The sequence below is a fragment of the Muntiacus reevesi genome, chromosome 1 (genome assembly GCF_963930625.1).
Source record: "Muntiacus reevesi chromosome 1, mMunRee1.1, whole genome shotgun sequence".
NCBI lineage: Eukaryota > Metazoa > Chordata > Mammalia > Artiodactyla > Cervidae > Muntiacus > Muntiacus reevesi.
Genome location: NC_089249.1, coordinates 112,275,583 through 112,301,863, shown reverse-complemented (window position 1 = coordinate 112,301,863; position 26,281 = coordinate 112,275,583). Strand labels below are relative to the sequence as shown.

Here is a 26,281-nt window from a genome sequence, read left to right as displayed (position 1 = left end):
AACAGTAGCATTTTAACATTTGTCATTTTTCTTCCTAATAATTCACTTTTAAAATAAATCACTTTATTTAAATTAGCCAGAAAAATTCCTTTGCCTTTCTCCCTTTGCTAATTAATAGTTGTAGAATAAACTGTATACTCACATTACCTTTAATATTCCCTATTACTTCTTTTTTTTTTTTAACCAGGAATTTATAGACTTTTCCTGCTAAGACCTCAATTTGTATTTAAGAAAGGCAGAAAGAAATTATTGTAAAACACTGGAGTAACTTAAATCACCCAAAACGAAGGCATACATAATGAAACAACTTTTAGTACTTACATAGAAAAAGGTTCGTGTTTGTTTTTCAAATTGACTAATATTTTTTTTTCTTTTTTCTTTTTCTGTCCTAATCATGATATGCTTTAAAATATGAAATCTACTTTTGAAGGAAACTTTTCTGTTCCTATAGAAACCATTTTAAAGGTGCTTTGAAAATAACTCCATTTTTTTTGTTGTTGTTTTGGTTTCTTTTTTTTTTAATAGGATAGGTACCTGTAGACAACACTAGAATATAAGGATTTGAAGCAGTTGAGAATGTCTCTGCCAAGTCGACAAGCAGCTCTTGTTAACCCTGCACCACCAGAGTACATAAATACTAAGAAAAATGGGCGATGGACAAATCAGCTGCAGTATCTACAGAAAGTTGTCCTGAAGGCTTTGTGGAAGCATAGTTTCTCCTGGCCTTTTCAGCAGCCTGTGGATGCTGTCAAACTAAAGTTGCCTGTGAGTATGTCTTATAATTATGTTTGTTTAAAACAAATAAAGCCCTGTAAATGTCCACTGACAGAATAATATTATGAAATATATTTAATAAATTATTCAGCACCACTAAAGAATATCCCAATGAATGTTTTTTCCTTAGCCAAAAAACTCATTTTTCTGAGGATTGAAATTCTCATTTTAGCAATTTCTGGTAAATTATAAGTATATGCTTTCTTGTTTATAGCATATGTTCTTGATTTTTGATGTAAGGTTGTCTTAAATGTCCCTTTCACCAAGAAGTCACTCTCGACAATTCCTGGCAGACTCAGGTGCTTCACGCACAGAATTCAACTTTAGGTCTTATGTTAGAAATTTTTGTGCATACTAAGTCACTTTAGTTGTGTACAACTCTTTGGGACTTGATGGACCGTAGCCTGCCAGTTTCCTCTGTCTGTGGGATTTTCCAAGCAAGAATACTGAAGTGAGTTACCATGCCCTCCTCCAGGGGATCTTTCCATTCCAGGATTCAAACCCACCTCTCCTGCATTGGGAGGCAGATTCTTTACCACTAGCACCACCATTTAGCCATCTGATAGTAGAATGCTTAAGAATTTGTAATATAACTAGTAAAGTGTGGAGCTGAGATTGTACTCATAAATCCTAGTTTCTTTTTCTTCATGCCCTTTACTTGTTATTTTCCAGGATGGTTCTACTCTTTTATTGTTTTGTTATGCTTTCTATTTTGTTATTGGCTTTTGTTTTTCTTCTCTCTGAAGAAAAATGTCATGGTAATCAACTTTGTTTCTTATCACAAAAGGTTTTATTTCCATATTATGGCTTTTAAAGGTAATCAGTTTCTGTCTCTAGTTACAGGTGTTTAGTTTCGTAAAATTCTTTATGTACCAATTGTTGTGAATTCATTCTTACAACTAACGTTTTGAATTTCTTCTTACACCACAGGATTATTATACCATTATAAAAAACCCAATGGATTTAAATACAATCAAGAAGCGCTTGGAACATAAATATTATGTGAAAGCTTCAGAATGCATAGAAGATTTCAATACAATGTTCTCAAATTGTTATTTATATAACAAGGTCTGTAAGCCTTATGCCATACATGTTAATTCTTTGCTCTTACATAGAGGAGATGTATATAAATGAACAAGTGTGTGGATTTCAAATTTCAAGTCTTGATTTGGGGTACATTACATATTTGTAAAAATACTGTTTTTTACTTTATTTCCTAATTTTCACATAGCAGTATTTGTTCATTTTGTTGTCTGAATAGCTATAATGGCTTATTATATTTTTAAAAAATAAAATACCAGTGATCCTGGTTTCTGTGAGTAAAGTGTTATTTCAAAATGTTCTCATCTATGCTTCTGCCACTTTAGTTATTAGATGAATGATAAATCTTACTATACACTAAACTTAGTTAAATTTTTATGGTATGGATTGCTAGCTATAACCTAAGAAGCCAAATGAATGATATACTTCTAAAATTCATACAAATTAACTTAAACTTCAGACATGTTCTGTTTTATCCCAGCGGTAGTATTTGCATTTATGTTAATGTATTAGCCTGTATGATAATATATGTGTACATTGTGAGCTTAATCTTCACTTTTATTTTCATCCATAAAATTGGATTTGTGTACTCAGTCTTCCTCCATATGGGATTCCCATTTCCCTAAGTACAGCATCTTTTTCAAGTGGTCCTATCACATCTAGAAATTTTTTAAATTTATATCTCATTTATTCAGATACTGAAATGTAATAGACATGTTGGTTTGGCTTCCAAGATAATCATCAGTGCCACCTTATGTGTAATAGATTTAAGACTATAGTCAATATGAATTTTTAAAAAAATCATAACTAATGGTGTTCTGACAATACCATTGGTAAATTCATTTTAATTTAACAATTCTAAAGAGTCCACTTACATTTAATTTTTTAAAAGTTCAGTAATTTTCCTAAACTATTAATAGCTAACTTAGAACTGTGTCTCCACTTTAGGCTTTTGCTTTGTAATTTATTTTTTTCTCAGTAGCCAAGTAAAGCAAGTTGAAGACTTCTAAGCAGATAGTTAAGATTTAAAAACCTAGCTCTACAGTGTCACTCTGTTGCTTAGTTAATTGAAAATTGAATCACATCAAGTCAAACCATGAGGTACTTTCCACAGCCATGAATATGTTTTGTTTGTAGCCTGTTTGTAAGGTGGAAATTCTGATTTCTAATACTTTCGTGTATAAGTAGATTGGTTGGATTATAACCCTCTAGTGCTCAGAAAGGCATTCCCAGTCCTTTTTAGAAGTTAAAGGGGTAGGATGTTAGAATTTTAAGTGTGAGCTGCTATACTGTTTTCTAAACTTAATTTAGAAGCAGTAAATACTGTCTAAGAGTACTATGGCACTACCTTCACTAAGGTAGCCTGAATTATAGAAATTTGATACAGTGGCCATTCTGTGTAAACTTATGTTGCATTTTGTGTATTTTCTAGCCTGGAGATGACATTGTTCTTATGGCTCAAGCTCTAGAAAAGCTGTTTAGGCAGAAATTATCTCAGATGCCACAAGAAGAACAAGTTGTGGGTGGTAAGGAAAGAATAAAGAAAGGTAAGCGAGAAAAAGTTTATGTTCTCTTTCTTTGTCATATCTATTTGAATGCTTGTGTATGTATGTATAAGTTTGATGACTGGAACTAAATAATAAATCCCTGGGAATTCCGTGGTGGTCCAGTGGTTAGGATTTGGTGCTCTCACTGCCAGAGGAATGAGTTTGATCCCTGGTCGGGGAACTAAGATCTTGCAAGCCATGCAGTGCTGCCAAAAGTATAAATAAATCCCTGAAAGGAGATAGACATCTAGAGGTCCTTCTGCATCCTATTATATTGGTATAAAATGTCCCTTTAAACAATCTGAACCTTGAGCACAAAGATGGTCGTCATAATGACTGTCAGACGAGATTAGGATTACGTAGATTATGGCCTTGCAGCCAGGTTTCCTAGAGAATAGTGCCATTCACATTATTATTGTTGTTGTCTAGTTGCTAGGCTTCTTTGTCCCTGGGATTTCCCAGGCAAGAATAGTAGAGTGGGTTGCCTTTTCCTTCTCCAGGGAATCTTCCTGACCCAAAGATTGAACCCCCATCTGCTGCATTGGCAGGTGGAGTCTTTACTGCTGAGCCACCTGGGAAGCCCTCTGCCATTTCCATCATAGTGGGCACCAAAGAAATCATAGTTGCAATTGCTATTTTAGTGGATCATGTATCTGTGTTGTATTAATTAAGAGGGCCAAAATTGCCAATAGTTTCTATGCCAAAAGTTCCCCTAGCTAAGAATGAAAAGTTGCTCTTGGGTTTGAAGATTCTCTTTTTCTAAGTCTTAACTCAAAACTCTAGGAGGGAGGGGAATTTCCTTGGTGGTTCAGTGGTTAAGACTTTGCTTTCCAGTGAAGCGGGTGCAGGTCTGATCCCTAATTGGGGAGCTAGGATCCCACATGTCTTGTGGCCAAAATAACATAAAACAGAAGCAATATTGTAACAAATTCAATAAAGATTTAAAAGTGGTTCACATAAAAAAAAATTTTTTTAACTTTAATGGGAAATGTTTTACAGCTAATATCATAATATTTAAATAAGAAATTATAAAATTAATCTTAGGTGTTCAGAAGGGTTATTGAAGAGGTAAACCAAGACTGTCACAGTTCAAATGTTGGTTTATCTTTGGGTCACTGAAGCTATAAACCTTGGTTAAGTTCTGTAATCATTCCATGTTTCTTCATATATGATATCTGGAAATTATTTAGCTTTCATTTTTATAAATATTTGTAAGGTAGATATTAAGTGCCTGGGACATAGGAAACTTGTTCCACTTCAGGGTATGGTTGAGGTTGTTTTATTGATAGTATGATATACTTTTTTCCTAGTTGTTAATAGATCTTTAGGGTGGATCATGGCTTATAGCTTACTTTCATCCATCCTGTGAGATAGATACTTACTGATTAATAACTTTTTATTTTATTCTTATTTTTGAAAAAGATTGATCTTAAGTCTTACAGAGTAAGCCTAAGCATTATAAAACTTCTTAAAATAATAAGGCAGTGCATTAGAATAACTGTCAGGTGAAATTACACATAGCGTGTGCTGTGGTTCAAGTGAGAAAGTGACTTGCACTGGAAAAGCTGAAGAAGGCTTTAGAGGTGATAGAACTCAAGTTTGGGAAGGTGTAGATTTCCAAGTGACTTTTAGTAGAAGCTTTCTATTGCTTAAGTCATGTTATTTTTATGCACGTTGGTAGGTAAACTACCGTACGATGGTAGCTAGTCTAAATAATGTGATTACATGTTGATACTTTATGACAAAGAAAAAACTTTGCCATAATTGAATTGGTGTTGATTTATTGATTGAACAGATATTTAGGTACTTCTTATGTACCAAAACACTATTCTGAATTAGAGTTTACATTTTAGTAGTGAAAGAGATACATACATGATAGGTTCAAAGAACATTCCAGACAGAGGGGTCGGCAAACGCCTATAACAGGATCCTTTTCTCTTTTGTTACTTTGGGCCATTGCCTTCATTTATGATCTGAATCTTGCTTCCCTCCTTACCTTCTTAAGGATTTTATTGCTTTGGGTTATCCCGTTTCATGTATCATTTCATTCTCTATCAGGTTAATTTTATTATGCTATAAATATGCTCTAGTGTTTCATCTTTAAAACTCACCTTTTCCCTATATCCTTCCTGTTTTTTTGCTTGCTTCTTACATACTCATGAACTCACTTCAGTATAGGCTCTAGCCATACTATATCACTAAAAAGGTTCTTATCATTTCAATTCTAATCAATTCTTTATGTTGCTAAATTTAAGTAATACTTTTCTATTCTCATTTGTCAGTATTTGCTTTAGAAGGCTACTGTCTCTTGAAATGCCTTTGTTTCTTGGTACACATTAGTTCTGTGGATTTACTTTCTATTCTGTAGTCCTCTTGCCCTTATCAGTCTCTAAATATTGAGGTAATTTTCAGGGCTTGGTATTAGGTATACTTTTCCTAAATTCCATCTGTGTTCTATTAACTCCTAGATTTATAGGATTTGGGGAGTTAGGGATTCTTATATGTTGTATGTCAAATATGATAACAGCATAGAAAAAAGTGAACTAGCGACTGGTGGAATAGAGAAAGGGGGTTGTTTTATATAGGTTGGCAGGAGAAGGGAAGGTGATATTTGAAAATTTGAGTAAAGTCTGAAGGGAATGTTGAAGTGAACCATAAGGCTGTCTCCTGACAGGTGAAACAAATAGTCTGCTTATGCTTATCAGACTTGAGGACAGCAGGCCAGTAGTCTGGAGTGAAATAAGTGAACGGGGTAGGATGATAGGAAAAAGAGGTTGGAAGGACAGTAGACGTATGGGGAAAAGGGTAGAGAGGTCCTATGGGGTCCTGAGCAGCCACTGTGAGGACTTTAGCTTTTACTTGGAGGAAAAGTTAGAAACCACTGGGCATTGAACAGAGGTGTTTCGATCTTATTTGAATTTGATTGTTATTTTTGAGAATAGGATACAGGATGTAAAAAGCAGAAGGAAAGAAGGCCTCTTAGGATGCTAGTGCAGTAATGCAGGGTTATTACCACCTTAATAGTTGAATTCTGGATAAGAAGATAGAGCAAAATAGTTTGCTGATGGATTGGAAATGGGTTTGAGAGAGAGAGTGGAGTCACAGATGACTCCAGCGTTTCTGACCTGAGCAATTAGAAGAATAGAATTACCCTGATGGAAGGATGGGCATTTGAAATATAATCATGCCTCGAAATCATGAGGGACAGGTTCCAGGACCCCTCCATGGATACCAAAATCTTTGGATGCTTGAGTTCTTTATATAAAATGGCGTAGTATAGTGGTCCTTCATATCCATGGGTTGCATCTGAGCATTGTATCAGGTTGAATACAAAGGAGGGTTGAATCTGCATGTGCCCAACCTATGGATCCTGGGTGCTGATTGTAATAGATTTCAGGGTGGTGTGATCCAAATGTCTCCAGTCTTAGCACTCTCTGGGAACATACAGGACAAAAAAAACATGTACAGATATTCCTTTGATGAGAGAATCGTGTTCACATCTGTCCTGTGTCGGCCAGTGATGGACTAATATGCAGAGCATTCTGAAGACCTCACACAGTACCATATAGTTGTCTCCAATGTGTCTGAAATTTTTGCTGAGGTTTACAGCTATGTGAAGCTAAAATCACAGAAGTTGAACTAAATGTATTAAAGTAGGATGCTAAGAGAAAAATTGCTTTATGTCTTACTCGGATACTGACTCTTGTTTACCTTTTACTAGGTACTCAACAGAATATGACAGTTTCTGTTAAAGGAAAACAGTCCCCCAAAGCACTGGGAAAACTGCTTACACAGCAAGTAATTCCTTCTCTATTTCCTGAAACATCTGTTTCTCCTTCAAACCTGGCACAAGGTGCTCCATTCAACACTGTCTCACAAACAGTCACCCAGGTAAGTTTACTTTCACTTTAAAATGTTTCAATGTAAGTTTTTTTTGTGATATCTATACCTTTTCTTGAAGTTTATAGAAAAATTGGTCTTAAGCATACAGCAATCGGACTTCCTTCTTAGCTCATTTGGTAAAGAATCTGCCTGCAGTGCAGGGAGACCTGGGTTCAATCCCTAGGTTGGAAAGATCCCCTGGAGGAGGAAATGGCAACATAGTATTCTTGCCTGGAGAATCCCAGGGACAGAGGAGCTTGGCAGGCTATAATCCATGGGGTCGCAAGAGTCAGACACAACTTAGAAACTAAAGAGAGAGAGAGATGCAGCAGTCAAAAGTCTTTTTGTCTGTACATATTTTGTGAACAGAGACCTGGTGTGCAAAACAAATTTTAGAAATTTCTTAGGTAGAATCTGAACCGATTTATTATCTCTGTAGTGTTAGTATCAGTTGTCTAGCTACTTTTTGTGTGGAGGGGGTGATATAACTTTTATTTGTTCACAACTTGGTGGGTTAACAATTTTCTTTTTAAAATTGTGTACTGATTTCAGGTATTCAGAAACTTTTTTTCTTTTTTAATATAACCATGACTTTTCCCCACCTTTGGTTAGTCTCAAAGTTGACCAGACAATTCTTTGGGATGTGGGAAGGAAATATTTGAACTATTTATTTTACCTATGAAAGAAAAATTAACTTTTCCTAAAAACATGGATGACCTGGTGCTAAATATCATTTCCTTTTTTTAACTGATAAGGGTAATGATCAAAGTTTGAAAACTGTTGCTCTGGATGTCACCTTAAATATAATCTTGTTTTCAAATTGTTTCACTTTAGGTTACAAAGGGTGTGAAGAGGAAAGCAGATACAACAACTCCTACAACTTCAGTAGTTAAAGCAAGTGGTGAATCTTCCCCAACACTTACAGAAAAAAAATCAGGGAAAATGCCACCTATAAAAGAAAATATGCTAAAGAATGTTTTGCCGGATTCTCAGCAACAATATAAAGTTGTAAAGAATGCTAAAGTAACCGAACAATTAAGGCACTGTAGTGAGATTCTTAAAGAAATGCTTGGAAAGAAACATTTGTCATATGCATGGCCCTTTTATAATCCTGTTGATGTTAATGCTTTGGGACTCCATAACTACTATGATATTGTGAAAACCCCAATGGATCTTGGAACCATCAAGGTAAATGTTGTCCTAATAAGAGGAACTTCTTTTCTTGACTATAAAGGTAATCTTGTCATCATAAAGAAATTTAAAATTCAAAAAAAGATTTAAAAAAAGCACCAGTCATACCACCTGAAGTAAATGATGGGAACATTTTTAAATAATGGGAATATTTTAAAGTGTATCTTCTTATTTTCTTCAGTTCAAGCACATTCTTGGTTATTTTACCACAGTGTTTGAGTTATAGAGTGTAATATAACTCTGTACCCTAAACTTTCACTTTGTAGATATTGTTATATATTTAAAATATTTTTAATTTGCATGATTATATTACAAAAAAATTTTTGGCAAGGCATTTATGTGGTTTCCAATCCTCTGCCAGATTGGTAAGTTTTCTTTATTGCTGATTTGGAAACTTTAAATTACTGGAAGATTTTCATTATGTATATTTATTATAGAGAAACTACTAAAAGAATAGAACTATACCATTTTCAAAATGATGCATATCTCAGTGTTCTTCCTAAATAACTACTCATTGTACTCCCTGTTCTTTATTATCTAGAAGTTTGGTTCTTCTTTTATTAAATAAACACAGTTTTGTTTTATTTCATCAACATTTTTAGTGAACATGTTACTAATTTTTGTGCTCACCTTTATTTCTTATTTCTTGCTTCTTACTCTTTCCTGTCTTGGTTTCTCTTTTTGCCAAAGTGCAAGCTTTAGTGGTTCATCCATGAGCATTTGTAGGTAGTAAACTCTTAATAGTTTTATCTCTGAAAGTATCTGTGCTTTGTCTATTCTTGAATGGTTCCTTAACCAACTGTGGCGTTGTAGAACTAGTTGTTTTCCCTCAGCACTAGGACAGTATCTCTTGGCATGTATTGTTGCTGCTAGGAAGTCTGCTGTCAGTCTGCTTGTCATCCCTTTGTAGATAATCTCTTTCTGTGTGTTTTATTTTATTCTTCTTGATTGGAAATTAGCACTTTCAAGATGAGGCTCATGTTTTAAGTTCTGAAAAAACATCTAACCATTATGAGTTCAAAATATGCTTTTCTACTTTCCCCTAATACTTATATTAATACAGACTGAAAGTTCATGAAACATTACCTGAAATAGGTAAACCTGAGCTGAGTCTTAAAGGGTAAATAGTACTTAATAAGTTATAGGACATTTCAGGCAGGGGAAGCAACTTGGAACACCCTGAGGTGATAAAAAAAAAATCCAGAATACAGTATTTAAGCCAACATGAAATGTAATATGAAGCAATGATTAGGAGAAAATGAGACTGGAAGGAAACTGGGACTTGAACATGAAAAACCCTCATCGTAGAGGCCTAGAGCTGGCATTAAACATGAGGATTATGTCATCATATTTGTTTCCTATAATGACTTCTCTAGTAGCAATGTGAAGACTGGGCGATGAGGCTATTAAAGAGTTCCAGGGATAAGAAGATAGTGACTTTATTTAATTTAGTTCTTTGAAATCATTCCAAGTTGCCAGTGATCTGAGTGGTAGAAAATTATGCTCCTTGTTTTAGTTTTGTGTTTCTTTAATTACAAATAAAGTCTGGCATGCTATATTTGTTTATTGGCTTTTTGTATTTGTTCATAGATTTTATGTTAATATGCACTTGTTTTGCCCAGCAGTTTATAGGATTTTTTTGTCTGATCATTTTTCATTGAACTGGCTACTCTACATCCTCACTCTTCTGTCCACTTTATGTGCAGCTACCTGAAAATGTAACCCATCCTGATATGTCTCTTCTGCTCAGTTTTTAATGTCTTTCCATTCCCAGGAGAATTTTAATGTTATAAACCCTTCATTTAGATGTTCAAGGCTGATTTAAGGAGTTTATTTACTCATTATTTTGCTACAATCAAACTAGTCTATCCTAGGTTATCTGGAAACACTCCCTTTTTCCCTTGCTTTTGTGATTTTTGTTTCTGTTCTTTTCTTTACTTGGAATGTCCTCCTTCATCTCTACTTGTCAAAATTCATTGGGTCTTTTTCAAAGTCTAAAAATACAAAACAAATGTAACAGTTTTAATTTTGTCAAATCTGGATGGTGGATATCTGGTTTTGGTATTACCTGTTTTTCTATTGTATGTTGGAATTATTTTATAATTTAAACACTTAATATAGGTGCTCAAAATTCTGTAATTTTTTAATTTAGGCAAAAATGGATAACCAGGTATATAAAGATGCATATGAATTTGCTGCAGATGTTAGATTAATGTTCATGAATTGCTATAAGTACAACCCTCCAGACCATGAAGTGGTTACAATGGCAAGAATGCTTCAAGTAAGTTTTTATTTGTGCTGTGAAAATAAGTTTCCTCTGAACATAGCTTAAAAAGTTTCATAACTCAAGAGATAAAAAATAACACCCCCTACCCCCACTAAGTAAAGCATAATTTGTACTTTTAAAATTGTGGGGGTGGGTTGTTTGCTTTATGAGGTATAGTATACATTAGTAGTAAATGTTTTAATGAAACTGTCCTACATATAGAAGACATTGGGGAAATATTAGTGAAGAAAGGACAGTAGATACCTGAGACAGAGTTGACTGGAGTCAATGTCCCATTCAATGAGCCTGAATGGAAGGCTCAAGGACTTTTGAGGCTGAGTCATTGGGAATTAGTAGAATGATGCAGTCTCAGGGCAGAAGATCTGAAAAGAAGTCTCCCAGTTAATCTGAAAGATCTATCTTACCTGGAAAAACACAAAAGTTGCTAAGGTTGGTAGAAGCATGAGGTCTTAACTATATTTCTGGTAAATCTTTTTTTTTTCTCCAGTTTTATAGGTATATAATTGACATTGATTAGTTTAAGGTATATAAGATTATGATTCAATATATGCATATACTGTGAAATGATTACCACAAAAAGAGTTCTCATCAACATATGACACTGAGGGAATTCCCTGGCAGTTCAGCGCTTAGGTCTCCACCACGCTTTCACTGCCAGGGGCTAGAGTTCAGTCTTGATTGGGGAACTGGGATACAGCAAGTTGCATGGTGCAGCCAAAAAAAGTGACACTGAAATGTGCATTTTCTTAAAAGATGTTACTGCTGCATTAAATCAGAAATGCAGAGGCCCTTAACAGTGTGATTTTCCATTATAGGATGTTTTTGAAATGCATTTTGCAAAGATCCCAGATGAACCTGTTGAGAGTATGCCTGTATGTTACATCAAAACAGATACCACAAAAACCTTTGGTAGAGAAAGCAGTAGTGAAGCTTCTTCTGAAGATAACTCTTCTGGTGATTCTGAAGATGAACGAGTTCAGCGTCTTGCAAAGCTTCAGGAGCAGGTAGTTCATTTTACTGATAGAAGTTTTTATATTCTTTCTATGAGCTGCTGCTGCTTGCTGATGATCTATTATAAAATCGTATTTGCAGATTAAGAGTAGATTAAAAGCTGTTATATCTAGATCACTTAGCAACTGTGACTTTACTTATTGGTACATATTTAATGTTTAATAGTTTTTTCTACTCAAAAATCTATACATCTTAAAATTCTGTTATTTATATAACTACAATGAGTTGATTCTTACTGAAAAATTTATATAACATAACCTGGATAGTTTATGGGTAGGATCTTTGTTTAACATTTGTTACCTTTTATGATAAAATGTTAACCTGCTATGAGTTCAATCTTGAAAAATCAACGATTTAAGACTTAAGACTACCTGGAAAAATAATGATTCTTGGTTTGCTTTTAGATGAATATTTAAGTTTATGGGTTAAATATATAATATTCTTTGAAACACACCCTTCAAAATGATGAATTTATGAAATGAAATATCAGTCTGAAGTAAATTAATTTCATAAAGGATACTATTGACTTTTGAGTGCCTTCATTTTTTTCTACTCTATTTAGAATCATTAATGTTTAAAGCATTTTTCCTTTATCAGCTTAAAGCTGTTCATCAACAGCTACAGGTTCTGTCCCAAGTACCTTTTCGTAAACTAAAGAGAAAGAATGAGAAGTCTAAAAGGGAAAAGAAAAAAGAAAAGATTGATAACAGAGATGAAAATCCAAGGAAAAAGTCTAAGCAAATGAAACTAAAGGAAAAATCCAAGTGCAAGTAAGTATCTTTAATGATGCCTCATCAAGATAACATTATCTGAAATACATTTGATTAAATTTAACTTTTGTTACAGTCTGCCAAAGAAGAGGAAACAACAGGTCTTCACTATGAAATCTGAAGATGAAGATAATGCAAAACCTATGAACTACGATGAGAAAAGACAGTTGAGTTTGGCTATAAACAAACTCCCTGGAGATAAACTTGGGCGAGTTGTTCATATAATACAATCCAGAGAGCCTTCATTGAGAAATTCCAACCCTGATGAGATAGAGATAGACTTTGAAACACTGAAATTGTCAACATTGAGAGAACTGGAAAAATATGTTGCTGGATGTCTAAGAAAAAGACCACTAAAACATCATGGTATGTATTAGAAAGCAGTCTAGTATTTGTGTTGTACTCACTTTTGGTTGTACTCACTTTTTTTTTTCCTTCTAAATCACATAGGTAAGAGAATAATGAAGTCAAGAGAAGAACTTAATTCAGAGAAAAAACTAGAGTTGGAAAAACGGTTACTGGATGTCAATAATCAGTTAAATTCTAGAAAACATCAAACAAAATGTAGGTATCTGGTTTTTTTGTTGTTTTTTTAAATTTATTTACTTATTTATTTTTGGCTGTGCTGGGTCTTAGTTGCTGTGCATGGGCTTTCTCTAGTTGCAGCGAGCTGGAGCTACTCTTCTAGTTGCAGTGCGCGGGGTTCTCATTGCCGTGGCTTCTACTGTTGTGGAGCACAGGCTCTAGGCACACAGGCTTCAGTAGTTGCAGCTCATTGGCTCTAGAGCTCAGATCAGTACACAGTTGTGGTACACAGACTTAGTCGCCCCGCAGTGTGTGGAATTTTCTGGAACCAGGGATCAAACCTGTGTCTCCTGCATTGGCAGGTGAATTCTTAACCTTTGGACCACCAGGAAAGTCCCAGTAGCAGTTTTTAAAATGTTCCTGTGACAGTTTAATATCTGCCATTTTTAATGTCTTGTCTTATTTTGTAGCTGAGAAAACTGAACCATCCAAGGCTATTGGAAGTGGTTCTCGACTGAGTGAAAGCAGCAGCAGTAGCAGTAGCAGCAGCAGCAGTTCATCAGAGTCTGAAAGCAGCAGCAGTGATTCCAGCTCTTCCGACAGCAGTGATTCCGAACCAGGTTAGCCTACTTCTGCTTGTGGGAAAATATTTCTCTTGTAATCCTGAGACTTACAGTGCGAAAAAATGTTTGTTACTTATCCAGAATCTGTGGTGGGATGCCACACTTATTTAATTGCATGTTGACAGTCTTACAGCTTTTTCTTAAAAGAGATACTGTGTAAAGTGAAACTTCTTATTATACATATGTGACTTACAGGCTTGTAATATTGAAAATAGGCTTGTACTGTTGAAAATAATTTACTAACGGTGGGATAATATCAATATATAATTCAGATCTTAATACCAAAAATATCAAAGAATAAAATGCTGATCTTCTTTTAATAAAATATTATTTGAGGACATCTTTTACTTTGAGATATCAAATCACTCTAATGTTGCAAAGTGTGCACTGTTGTGACAAAATATTCTGAATTGGATAATCATTTTGAATTAAGAAACCAGTCATCCTAGAATGGTGTAAAGCAGATTTTTTTTCACTTCAGTGTTTTCTTCACTGTAGGTTATCTTCCATTTGTAGAAAAATATACTTTAGATTCAGTGTCTCAGTTATGCTAAAGTATGATATTACCTCAAAGAGTTTATCATCAACTATATCAAGTTTAACTCATTCATTCATGTTTTGTTTGTACTCTTTCATTGACACTTACATAGTTGACAGGTATGGCTGCCCTCAGGATATGGTCTTGGTAGAGGCATTCCATCATTGTTCACTAAAAGGCACATTCAAATATAGGGCACTTTTAGGCCTCAAATTTTGCTTTATTTTAAATAAGATATTTCTTGTTTGTCATGAGATTCAATTCTTTTTAAAACATTCCACACAAAATGTTGTCACATCAGGAATTCTTAGCATTTGTAAGAATATCCATCTTATTTCGATCTGGTATTAAGAGTCTGCTGCCTTGCAGTATATTGGTTCACTTCTGGTTCTTTTTAGTTTGTGGTGCTGATGGCCTCATGTTGTTTTAGATTTATAAAGTATATAGTGGTAAACATTTTTGTTAGAATAAACAGAATTTTTACTTTTATTGAAATTTGTCACCCTAGAAAATTTTTTAATTAATTTAGGACTCCGTATACATTATTTCCTTGTAGTTGACTTTTAAGCAAAACATGCTGGAAAACTCTTTAAGTTGCATTTAGTATTTTAAATTGTGACTAGCATTTGTAATGTCATCTAATAAAGCATTTGTTGCCTAAGAAGTTAGACCACTTTGTCTTTTATTTATAGGATAAAACTCTTATTAAATTATCTAATTTTATATTGACTACTGATTAAGACCTTGAGTATTAGCAGAAAAATACTTCAGAGTGCTTCAGTGAAGTACTTTAATTTGAATTACCAGTTTCCAATAGAATCTTACAGTATGTTGCTTGAGGGAAAGAATGTCATCTACTGTGTCCTTACAATAGTGGTAGTATATGCTTTCCTAACTTTCAAACAGAATAAGGCAGCCTCCGAGCTCTAATTTTAAAGCACCATTGAATTTTTGTTTATGACTGACATTCTTGTTTGATGTCAGCTTTTTCAAATAACGAAGTGTTTTTAAAAACACCTGTTAAAATCAATGAAGCAAATTTTTACATTTCAGTCTACTGTATGGAGAGTGTATAGATAGATTTATGACACTAAGGTCAGTTTGTCTTCTAAAATGATAGGATAATAAGAGTTTTTGTTTATGTTTGAAATTTTCATTGTTTTATAAACCAACTATGTACTTCATTGAAAAAACACTGAATATATATATAAGTTGCAAATGCAATGCTTAACTTAATGCAGTAATTAACTTTGCTTAATAAAATAGTAAATGAAGCAATAGGACCTTTTCTCCTATTAACTTCAGTTGTACCCTTTATAATACTGTAAGGCTCTTTATTTCTGGTGTATAAGTTAACAACATTTTCTTTAACTTTCCTGAGAACAACAAAAACTAAGTAAAAGGACTACAAATTGTGAAAAATAATTAATTCAGACTATCATTAGCTATACCTATTGTAAAAATAAGCAAAGCATCTATCGTTCTTAAATTATGCACATGATGTTATCAAGAAATGGACAAATCCCAAGTCTTAAGTTTCAGGGTGAGGGGAAATGGAGATCTGGAGAAAATAATAATGTGTAAAAATTAGGTATATTAGTAAAAGTTAACTGAAAATATAAGTAAAAAACTGTAACTTTAATATTTATTATGATTTGTCAAGAGCTGAGACTTTAACAAGGAATATCTCAATTATCAGAACTCGGGTTAAATAAGAGTTTGGATTATTCAAAATAGGACATATGTATATAATTTCATTTCTTCAAAATTTTAGTAGTGGCATCTTTTCTGAAAGTTTCTGTGAGATATTCTTCTCTGGTCTACAGTCATACCACCCTGAATGTGCCTGATCTCGTCTGATCTCAGAAGCTAACCAGGGTCAAGCCTGGTTAGTACTTGGATGGGAGAAATTCTTCTCTGATAGAAGAATATTGATCTCAAGTAATTTTTCTTAATATATTTTTTAATACTTGTCTTCCTGGATTTTTATAGCAACTTGAGACCATATGCAGTTTTCTTAACCAAGTCACAATCTTTTATAATTTCTGTTGTCAAGGACACATTTCTAAATTAATAGATCTCTAAATTAGATCTCTAATTTCTAAATTCCTTGACAGTATTGACTTAAAAGTTCTCCTTATAGCTTTCTTGTATTATGAGTTGCTTTCTTTACTGCAGTATTATTCTGTTCCAGGTATATTAAAATATTTTAAGGGTAACATCTGAAAAACATTTATATGTTATAGATAGTGGTAGAGCTGTTTATTCCACATTAAATTGTTATGTTCTATGTAATCTTAAATCTTATTTTATGCATGTTTGAAAAAATGGACTAATTCTGCTTAGGCTAATTAAATTGGGTTAATTAAATGGAAGAGGAGTAAGTTACAAGGAAAGATTTAATAATTCTTTAATTATAATTTCAAACAAGATATTAAATCAGTTCCAAGATAGAACTGTCATGAAATTCCATATCTTTGAAAAATACAAGCAAGAAATCTATTAGCTGGAAGCAGTACTTAACTGCAAATTTCAGTGTGACTTGCTATTGTCATTTAAAGTATCTTCTTGAGTTACATTGGCATACGCAAATTATCATGTGCTGATAAGTCAAGAAGGATGATGGGGAATTCCCTGGCAGTTCAGTGGTTAGGCCTCTGCACTTTCACTGCCAAGGGCCTGGGTTCAATCCCTGATCAGGAAACAAGATCCCACAAGCCATGAGGCATGACCAAAAAAAATAAAATAAAATCCTATCCTATTTATATTTATGGCAGTGATTAAACATTGGCATAAATATAAAACCTTTCTATTTTTCATAACCCAAAATATCATTAAATGCCAGATCAAAAGATACAAATAGGCTTGACAATATAAATGAATTCCAGATGCATATATCCTGTGTTAACTAGGCTGTACTAGAATGTACACACAAGCAATTGAGTTTTTTTTTTAATATTCAACAAAGATTGGCTATCTTGAGTGATATAATGAGGAGGAGTATTAACAGATTTAATAATACTGAGAAACCATCAAATGGCGCAGCTCATAGATAATACTGCTTTTTTGATTCTAACTTTGTAGGAAATAGCTTCAGGAACTATCCAGATATTAGCTCAAATACCTGACTAGTGTGGAATATAATATTTTTCAGGAATGATTATCATTTCAATTCTTAAAACAGTTATATACAAAGAAATTGAATGGTTATGGCAACAGTTCTTTACCTGATTAAGACAAAATGAATTTGTCACTTCATATTTTGGATTTTTTGCTTTTATTGGCTTCAGTGTAATGTTCTTAAAGTGAAATTTATGAAATTCCTTAAGTAACAATTGTTCCTTTTTTTTTTTTAACTTTCTTAGTTTCATTGACTTAAAAGTAGGAATAAAAGAATCATTTCGCATTTTAGCTATATCCAGGTCTTCTGTAGAAGTGACAATGATGCAGTTTTTGGGTTTTTTTTTCATTCAAGGAAGAAAGGAAAAACTTGGTTGAAGTTTAGATTTTAGTTTACCTTTTAAGGGGGAGGGTGGTTTAGTAAATATAGGAAGTATGAAATGATGGATTCTTTACCAGCTGAGCCACAAGGGAATACTGAAGTGGGTAGCCTATTCCTTCTCCAGTGGATCTTCCTGACCCAGGAATCGTACCAGGGTCACCTGCATTGCAGGCAAATTACCAACTGAGCTATCAGGGAAGCCATGAAAAGACAGTTTGGAGTAACTTTTCACCATTCAAGCTAGAAAGTTTAAGAGAAATGATTAGTATTCATCATTTAAGTATTTTAAACTTTCATTAGTTTCTTATCAATTAAGGTGTTTTTAAACCCCCAGAAGGATAAATTCAGGGACCCAGGCTTGCTTAAAAACTTGCACATATTGAGGTCTGTACTTGAGCCAGGAGTCTTAGAAATAGGATAAATTGTGTCATGTGCATTTTAAAAACTGCATCTTAATGAATAAACAGGCTGTCTAGAATAATGTTTTTCAACCTTGGCAGCAGTACATTAGAAATCACCTGTAAAACTTTAGTGTCCAGATAGCATTTCCAATAAAATAAGGTAATGACCTCCAATCACTTTTCTGTACCCAGTCCTTTGTAATAGAAGTGTGATTTGTTTTTCTAATTTAAAAATCTTCCGTAATTTTTTTCTGCTATAATGGCATTACATTCTGGTTTTACATTATGTATGGTATTATATTCATATTCAGTTTATCAAGTTTTTAAGTCAGTATTGGCTTGATGATAATATTTGGTATCACTGGAGCATTGATCTCAGTGCTTTGATAGATGATGGGTATTAACAAATCCTTCAATCAAACAGTTAACTCCAGATCTCTCTTTTTTGACTCTGTGATGAAAATTTGTTGGGTTGGAAGTAAAAACTTTCAATCAGAGTTTTATGTTGAAGTTTTGGGGGAAATATGAAAATAGCACACATATATATACTGTGCGAAATATTCATTTGTTCAGTAGTTAACATATTTTATCCAATTGGATCCTCATAAGGTAGGTATACATGTTATCACAGTTCCCTGGAGAAGTTAGTTGATAAGTGTATATGTTGTCACTGTAGTGCTCAGTTTTATTAAGACCTGGCAGGGTTTCTTCATTTATTGAAATGTGGTCTTAAGCTTGATAGTGAAAATATATATATTTGCCTTTTAATTCCAAAGGCCAGGAACTTATAAACAAATAGAAATATGCACTTTTATTTTGTGTCTGGAACATCAACTATGTAAGAATAGGAGAAGCAAAATACTGAGTTTTAGGCTACCATTATTCATATATCTATAGTCTGTAAGACTTGTTTGAGGCATCCTATACTTGGTGTTGGTTTTTTTTTTTAATTAAAATTCTTTGATGCCTTTTGCTCATGTTTTTAGATTTTGAGGTTAGTTTTTGTAATAGTTGTGAGCTTTAGTTTTGTATCAGAAAACTAAGATAATGCCCTTAAATTTTTCATCACAACACTAATGTGATATGTTGTATTTTTATTATAGTTAAGAGTTTATATCATTGAGTAATTTGTTTAGGTGCATATTTGGATAATTAAGATAGATAAATGGATGTACGTATATGATCATATTAATGAAGTCTGTTTTTCGTTTTTGTTTTTTTGTTCAAAGCTGAAATCATAATTTTTCTCCTAAATGTGAAAGCTACCTGGATCTGTACCCTCAGTCTTTGCAGTCTGTCTTCTTGCCTTCCCTTTCCCCTAACACTTAAAATAATATTTAGTGGAGTGACATTAAGATGGTTCATGTCATTTTAAATACTTAAATTTTTAAAATTAAAGCATGTCCTTGAGTGGCATTTAGCAATTTTAACAATGTCCAGCATCAAACATTTTAGGAAAGAACAGTAACACATCCAGTGGAAACTGATGGCATTTCAGGAAGCAGAAGGTAACTATTAAAATTAGAATGTTAAGTTTGAATAAGATTTGGTGTTGACTAGCCTTGGTGCCCTGAAGCCTGAAGCAAATGATGCTCTGGTGGCTCATGAAAGCTGGCTTGGAGAGATGGATCAAGGCATTAACTACCAGTTTGGTGCTTTACCACACCGACTTAGGCTTGTGACTGGGGAGGATAGCACCAGAATGAATTGTAGGATCAAGAAAGTGGAACCTGTGAACACCATGTCAGAGAGGTCTCTTTTAATATCCACTCTACTGCCAGTGTCAGCTGTAAAGGCATTTCTACAGGTAAAGGAGGTGCTGTGAAACCCACCTGTTGCTCTGTAGTGGAGGCTGTCAGATAGCTCAGAAGTAAACAGGATTAATTAGATGGGGTCTTTATTATAATGCTTAGGAGCAGAGCAGACTTTATCATGCCTAATCAAATAGCTTCACTTTTAATAAGATTGTATCCTCTCAGATACATTCCTTTCTCTTATGGTAAACTTGTAATTATTTTAATTAAACCTCTTAATGGCTATTTGGTAAAAGATGGTTTTGGTATAAATGGTACTGCTTGTTTAAACCCTTATCTCTGCTGTAACTTGTTTCTTTTTAAACTATCACTTATTCAAGTGGTTTACTCTGAAGTAACACATCATTCTTTTTGCCTAAAAATCCAAGTTGAAATTTGTAAGGAGAGATTTATTCCATTAGGTAGAAAAGAAAGCAAGTATCTCTTTAGAAATTTTGACTGATTCCAAGAGGGCAGAAACCTGGTAAGTGTAAGAATTTCTTGATTTCAGAAGTTGACCGTTTTCTTAAAATCACTTTATTTCTAATATGCAAGACCTACAATTTAGATGATTTTTAAGTTGGCAAATTATAAAATATTTTTTATATACATTTGCAGAAATGTTTCCTAAATTTACTGGAGTAAAACAGAATGATTCTCCTAAAGAGAGATTACAGGTAAGTTAATTCTTCATTTTACCTCAGAATTTTAAGATTATATGGGTTATAACTACATGGTTATAATTGTTTGATTTTATTTAAATGAAGAGTTATCACTCATTTTTAAAAAAGATTTTTTATTATTTTTTTGTTGTCATTCATTTTTTCACGTAGATGTTCATAGATTTCTTCATAAAAAAGATTGAATAGTGAAATGATTTGGCTGCATTTTTCTAATGTATTTTTTTTAATATTAAGTCAAACTGTAAGTAGAACAAATTATAGAAGTTTTGGCTAAGTCTTAAGGCTCTAAATACAGAAGGAGAGTCTTGGTATCCCCATGTGCATGCAGTAAGATGTGCACAGTAAGGTGGAATTTATCCCCAAAAAGTAGTAGGGGGGTGGTAGTAGAGTTTCTAAAGCTTATAATTACCATTTATTGATTTTAGCACATTTATGTTTGATTAGTAGTTGACATGCTTTGAAAAGGGTAAAAGTAATTTTATCTTTTACTACTAATTCAAGTTGTCATCCTCATAAAACTTTTAATCCTTTGTACCCATTTCAAATACAGAATTATAGGTATATACCTTTTATTATTCCCCTGGAGAAGAGAATGGCAATCCACTCCAGTATTCTTGCCTCGAGAATCCCATGGACAGAGGCACACGGCAGGCTACAGTCCATGGGGGTCTCAGAGTTCGGATACAACTGAGCCACTAACATATGACTTTTATTAAGGGCTCCTGATAACTCAGACAGTAAAGAATCCACCTGCAATGCAGGAGACTGGGGTTCAATCCCTGGGTTAGAAAGATCCTCTGGAGAGGGGAATGGCTATCCACTCCAGTATTATTATTGCCTGGAGCTTTCCATAGAAAGAGGAGCCTAGTAGGCTACTGTCCATGGGGTTGCAAAGACTCAGACCCAACTGAGCGACTAGCACAAACACCCCTTTTATTAGATCATAAGCTTATGTAACAACATCTAACTCCAAGGGGAACACAATATAAATAATACTATCTTGATGGAGCTCTTAGTTGTAAGAAGAGAGATAATCACACAGTTAAAGAGATTGTATGGCTAGTGCTGTAATCATCTATAATCATCTATATTGAGAAAACGAAGGAGGAATATATATATATATACACACACACATATATTATTACATGAAGGAGGAAATGCTTAAAATGGGTTTTAAATTACAGAGAAAGGGAAGAAATGGTTAGTATATTGACATGCTGATTAGGGACTTTTTTAAACAGAGCAGCATGAAGCGAGTCAAAAAGCATAAGGAGGTGTGTTCAGGAAAATATGGTAGCAGATGGTGTTTGTATGGGATTAGTTATCTTTGGAGATGTAATGGGGGGGCTTTGTGCACCTAGATAAAATGTTAATATTTAATTTGCTAGATAAGATAAGCATTAACTCTCAAAGGTTTTTGAGTGGGAAAAAGATCCAGGTGATCTGTCTTGCCATAGGTATTAGTCAAAACAGAAAATTATGTCAAGTTATAAACAAACTTTGGAATAATTCTCAATATATAGAATTCTATCTTTATGATCTGTTTGTGACCAAGTTTTTCTCAGTGTCACTCACTGAAGAATTTAATGCTCATTCAAGACATAAAAACAAAGTATATTTATAGAATAATGAATAAATGTACGTACTTATGTGTTTCAGAAAGTAATATTTTGCTGATTTAAATCTCAGCATTTGACTTTAAAACTTTGGGCTTGGGTCTCTATTATTGTTGAGATAAACATTCCTATGGCCTTAATTTTATTCAAGCTAGCATAAGTATTCATACACTTGCTTATGCCTTATCAACTGATGATAATCCTAACCCCTTTATTCAGTGGAGAGGGAAGATTGTCTCATTTGTCTCTGTACTGTCTATAGTTTAGCAGATAAGGTACCTGGGCTTGGGCACTGTAACTTATCTTGCCACTGAATAAATGTGAGAATTTAAGTTACATGTAAGTCCTGTTGTAAACTGTGAAAATGAAAGTCACTCAGTTGTGTCTGACTCTTTGTGACCCCATGGACTGTAGCCCACTAGGCTCCTCTGTCCATGGAATTCTCCAGGCAAGAATACTGGAGTGGGTAGCCCTTCCCTTTTCCAGGAGATCTTCCCAACCCAGGAATCAAACTCAGATCTCCTTCATTGCAGGCAGACGCTTTACCATCTGAGCCACCAGGCAAGCCCACTATGAACTATAAATGGGGATAATAACTATACCAAACTCATAGGATTATTGGAGAAGGAAATGGCAACCCACTCCATTTTTCTTGCCTGGAGAATCCTGTGGATAGAGGAGCCAGGTGGGCTACAGTCCATAGGGTTGCAAAGAGTTGGATACAACTGAGCAACTAACATAGGATTATGGGCTTTCCCGGTAGCTCAGCTAGTAAAGAATCCGCCTGCAATGCAGGAGACCCTGGTTTCACTTTTACTTTCTTTCTTATCATAGGATTATTGTGAGAAATTAACTATATAAAAGGCTCATCCAAGTATTAAATAAATATTTATTATAATACAGCTTTTCTTAATAAGTGGTTAGTGAAGTGAAAGTCGCTCAGTCATGTGCAACTGTTTGCAACTATACAGTCCATGGAATTCTCCAGGCCAGAATACTGGAGTGGTAGCCTTTCCCTTCTCCAGGGGATTTTCCCAACCCAAGGATTGAACCTAGGTCTCCTGCATTGTAGGCAGATTCTTTACCAGCTGAGCCACAAGGGAAGTCCAATAAGTAGTTAACAGAATACTCAATCAGAATTTGTTGATAATCTGTGGGTCAACTGCCATGTGATTTTTAAAAAAAATAAACACACCCTCCATTTATATCTCTAATTCACTAAGGAAAGGAGGTAAAAAAAAAAAAGTGGATTAGTCTCTAGATTTGGTATAAAAGCTCAGATTTTATTTTCAGTAAGTCACAGGAAAGCATTTGAAAATAGCACTGTTTAATAACATATGAGTTGAGTCTGTGTATGCTAGTAACTTAAGACCATAGACTTTGATGCCTGACTCTACTTACAAGCTATATAATGACCAAGTTGTTTAATCTTTCTAAACCTTTTCTCATTTGTAAGATCGTGATAATTATACCTTATAAATTTATGTGACTTTAATAACATAATCAAAGACAATGTTAAGTTATATTCTATTCTCTTGTATTTTTATTTTGTTATACTTCTTCTGTGGTTAAAGCTCTGAAAGATTTGTTTAACTCTGTCTTAACAGGTAAAATCTTCTGTGCAAGATACAACCTCTGGAGTAACTAGCCTGGTTCATCAGACTGCATGTTCAAATGGAACACCACCAAACCACCACCAATTAGTACTTAATCATCAAGAACCAGAACATTCACAGAGTGTGGAAAACATTTCACCTTTACAAATTCTGCCTCTTTTAGGTAAGAAATTAATGAGTAAATAGCTGTGATTGAATAGTTGACTTCTAAATGAAAATGCCAAGGTCATCTTAAATGTTATCTATCTGAAATACTGAAAATCATAACTAGTAAATTCCAGGGTAGAGATAATCCCTGAAGCATATTCCTTTATACCCAAAAGTATTCATTACATTTGAATGAAAGAAAATTATATGTACAGTTCACACACAACTTACTTTCATATAGATTATATACACTGGCATATGGGCCATACATAAAAACCTGTCACTGCTGTAGTTCATGGGCTTCCCTGGTGGCTCAGAGGTTAAAGTGTCTGCCTCCAATGCAGGAACCCAGGAACGATCCGTGGTTCGGGAAGATCCCCTGGAGAAGGAAATGGCAACCCACTCTAGTATTCTTGCCTGGAGAATCCCATGGACGGAGGAGCCTGGTAGGCTACAGTCCATGGGGTTGCAAAGAGTCGGACATAGCAAGCTCTGAGCAGACTTGTGAAATGTTGCTCTAATTTCCATGATGTCTTTGTGGGTTGGAAAGGTAGATTAGAATGGGGAAAAGATTGTTAGAGACTCTAGAGGTAGAGAAATAGTTATAAACATTAAAAACAGTTTACAGTTGAGGAAACTTGAGCTAGAATTACTAGTGGTAGTTCCCATTTAGTAGTAGTTCCCACTACAAATTCCCATTTAGTAATAGTAGTAGTGGATAGTTCCCAGTAGCCTATGGTAGTTCCCATTTACCAAAAACATCTTCCAAAACTGGAAATTTTTATATTGTTAGATTCATTTGACTTTATAAATGTCTCATCTATTAGTCTTGTCAGAAGAGAATTATCACCTTTCTCATCATGGTTCTCCTGGGGATGTGTGACACAGGGAGATGCTTCTCTGACAGGGGTGAGCCCACCTAATGGGGTACCTAAACCTTGAGACAACACAAATGTATTCAGGCCTAGACTAGGAGCAGATGTGAACTTACCATATCCAGGTCTTCTGTCTAGACTGCTCCATGGTTTCCATTTGACCTTCCAAAGGCAGAAGTTTCTCCAAAGCAGAAGAAATTTCTAAGATGTTTTACTGAAGCACAGATTAGGAAGAACATGATGATCCTCCTTTATTGCTTCCAATAAAAGCTCCCTACTGTTCTGTGTTAGAATATTCCATTTTGTATTTAACTTGAGTTATAGCTCTTGACTGGAGGAGTGGAGATAAAGGGGAAAATATCAGAGGCAACACTGAGGGGTATCCCAGGAAGAAGAATAAATAAAAGATCCAAAATATGAAATGTTTATATCCATTCTTTTTTGAAAAAATATTTTTAAGGTCTTTAGGAGAGTAACTGAAGATGTAGTTGTTTTTAAGTTATAAATTACCTTAAATACCATTGCTACATTAGGATCTTTTATTTTGCACACAACGAGCAGGTTCAAACAAGAGCATGACAAAATCAAATTTTACATTAGGAAGAGATTGCTGCTTGCTATATAGGGGATGAACTAAGATGAAGATGCTCTGATATAGTTGGGACCAAGTAAAGAAGCTGAGTGCTGTAGTCTAGGAAAGAAACTATGATGACCAAAAACTAAGGCAGTAAGTACAAAAAGGATATGGATAAATTAGATATTTCTGTGGCAGAATTACTAAGCTTTATTAGAATCAGTGCCTTACCAGAGTATTATCCAATAGCTGGCTTGAAAATAAAAGGCATTTTTCATTTTGGACATGTTTGTGTGCTAAGTCACCTTAGTCGTATCTGACTCTTTGTGACCCTATAGGCTGTAGTCCACCTGGATCCTCTGTCCATGGGATTCTCCAGGCAGGAATACTGGAGTGGGTTGCCGTGTCCTCAACACTCCAGGGGATCTTCCCCACCCAGGGATCAAACCCACTTCTTTTTAATAAAGTCTCTTGTATTGGCAGGCAAGTTCTTTAACACTAGTACCACCACATTTAAAATATTGCAGAATATCTAATTGGAAATATATAACTAGAAATAGGTTTCTGGAACTAACAGGGTGTAACAAGAACTATATTTAGGAATATATAGAAGCTGTTTGAAGCCGTAAAAATGAAGGAAAAGATACAAAGCAGGAAGAGAAAGGTCAAGAACAAATTCTAGGTAACCAAACTCCCTCAGTAAAAGTAGAAAAAAATGAATGTTAAAACAAGAGGTAATCAAAACCTAGAGGAAAAGGAAAAATGGTATAATAGAAACCCGGCAGATACGTTTTTAGGAGGAAATCATCACAAGTATCACGTCCTTGTACAAAGCATTAAAGTACTGTGAGGAATGAAGAGAGAAGGTTATAATTGGCAATGTGA

At 34.3% G+C, this 26,281-nt stretch overlaps 1 protein-coding gene across 1 annotated transcript in view; it reads left to right on the top strand.

Annotated features, from left to right (window-relative positions):
* The first annotated feature begins 576 nt into the window (after nucleotides 1-576).
* Nucleotides 577-26,281, top strand: part of BRDT (bromodomain testis associated) — a 40,560-nt gene continuing 14,855 nt past the window's right edge. The window contains exons 1-13 of the mRNA XM_065905301.1: nucleotides 577-765; nucleotides 1,705-1,842; nucleotides 3,248-3,362; nucleotides 7,084-7,253; nucleotides 8,079-8,432; nucleotides 10,588-10,716; nucleotides 11,538-11,726; nucleotides 12,331-12,503; nucleotides 12,580-12,869; nucleotides 12,954-13,067; nucleotides 13,499-13,648; nucleotides 20,504-20,562; nucleotides 23,792-23,963. Of these exons, the coding sequence (XP_065761373.1) occupies nucleotides 577-765; nucleotides 1,705-1,842; nucleotides 3,248-3,362; nucleotides 7,084-7,253; nucleotides 8,079-8,432; nucleotides 10,588-10,716; nucleotides 11,538-11,726; nucleotides 12,331-12,503; nucleotides 12,580-12,869; nucleotides 12,954-13,067; nucleotides 13,499-13,648; nucleotides 20,504-20,562; nucleotides 23,792-23,963 (2,242 nt within the window). The remainder of the gene's footprint in view (nucleotides 766-1,704; nucleotides 1,843-3,247; nucleotides 3,363-7,083; nucleotides 7,254-8,078; nucleotides 8,433-10,587; nucleotides 10,717-11,537; nucleotides 11,727-12,330; nucleotides 12,504-12,579; nucleotides 12,870-12,953; nucleotides 13,068-13,498; nucleotides 13,649-20,503; nucleotides 20,563-23,791; nucleotides 23,964-26,281) is intronic.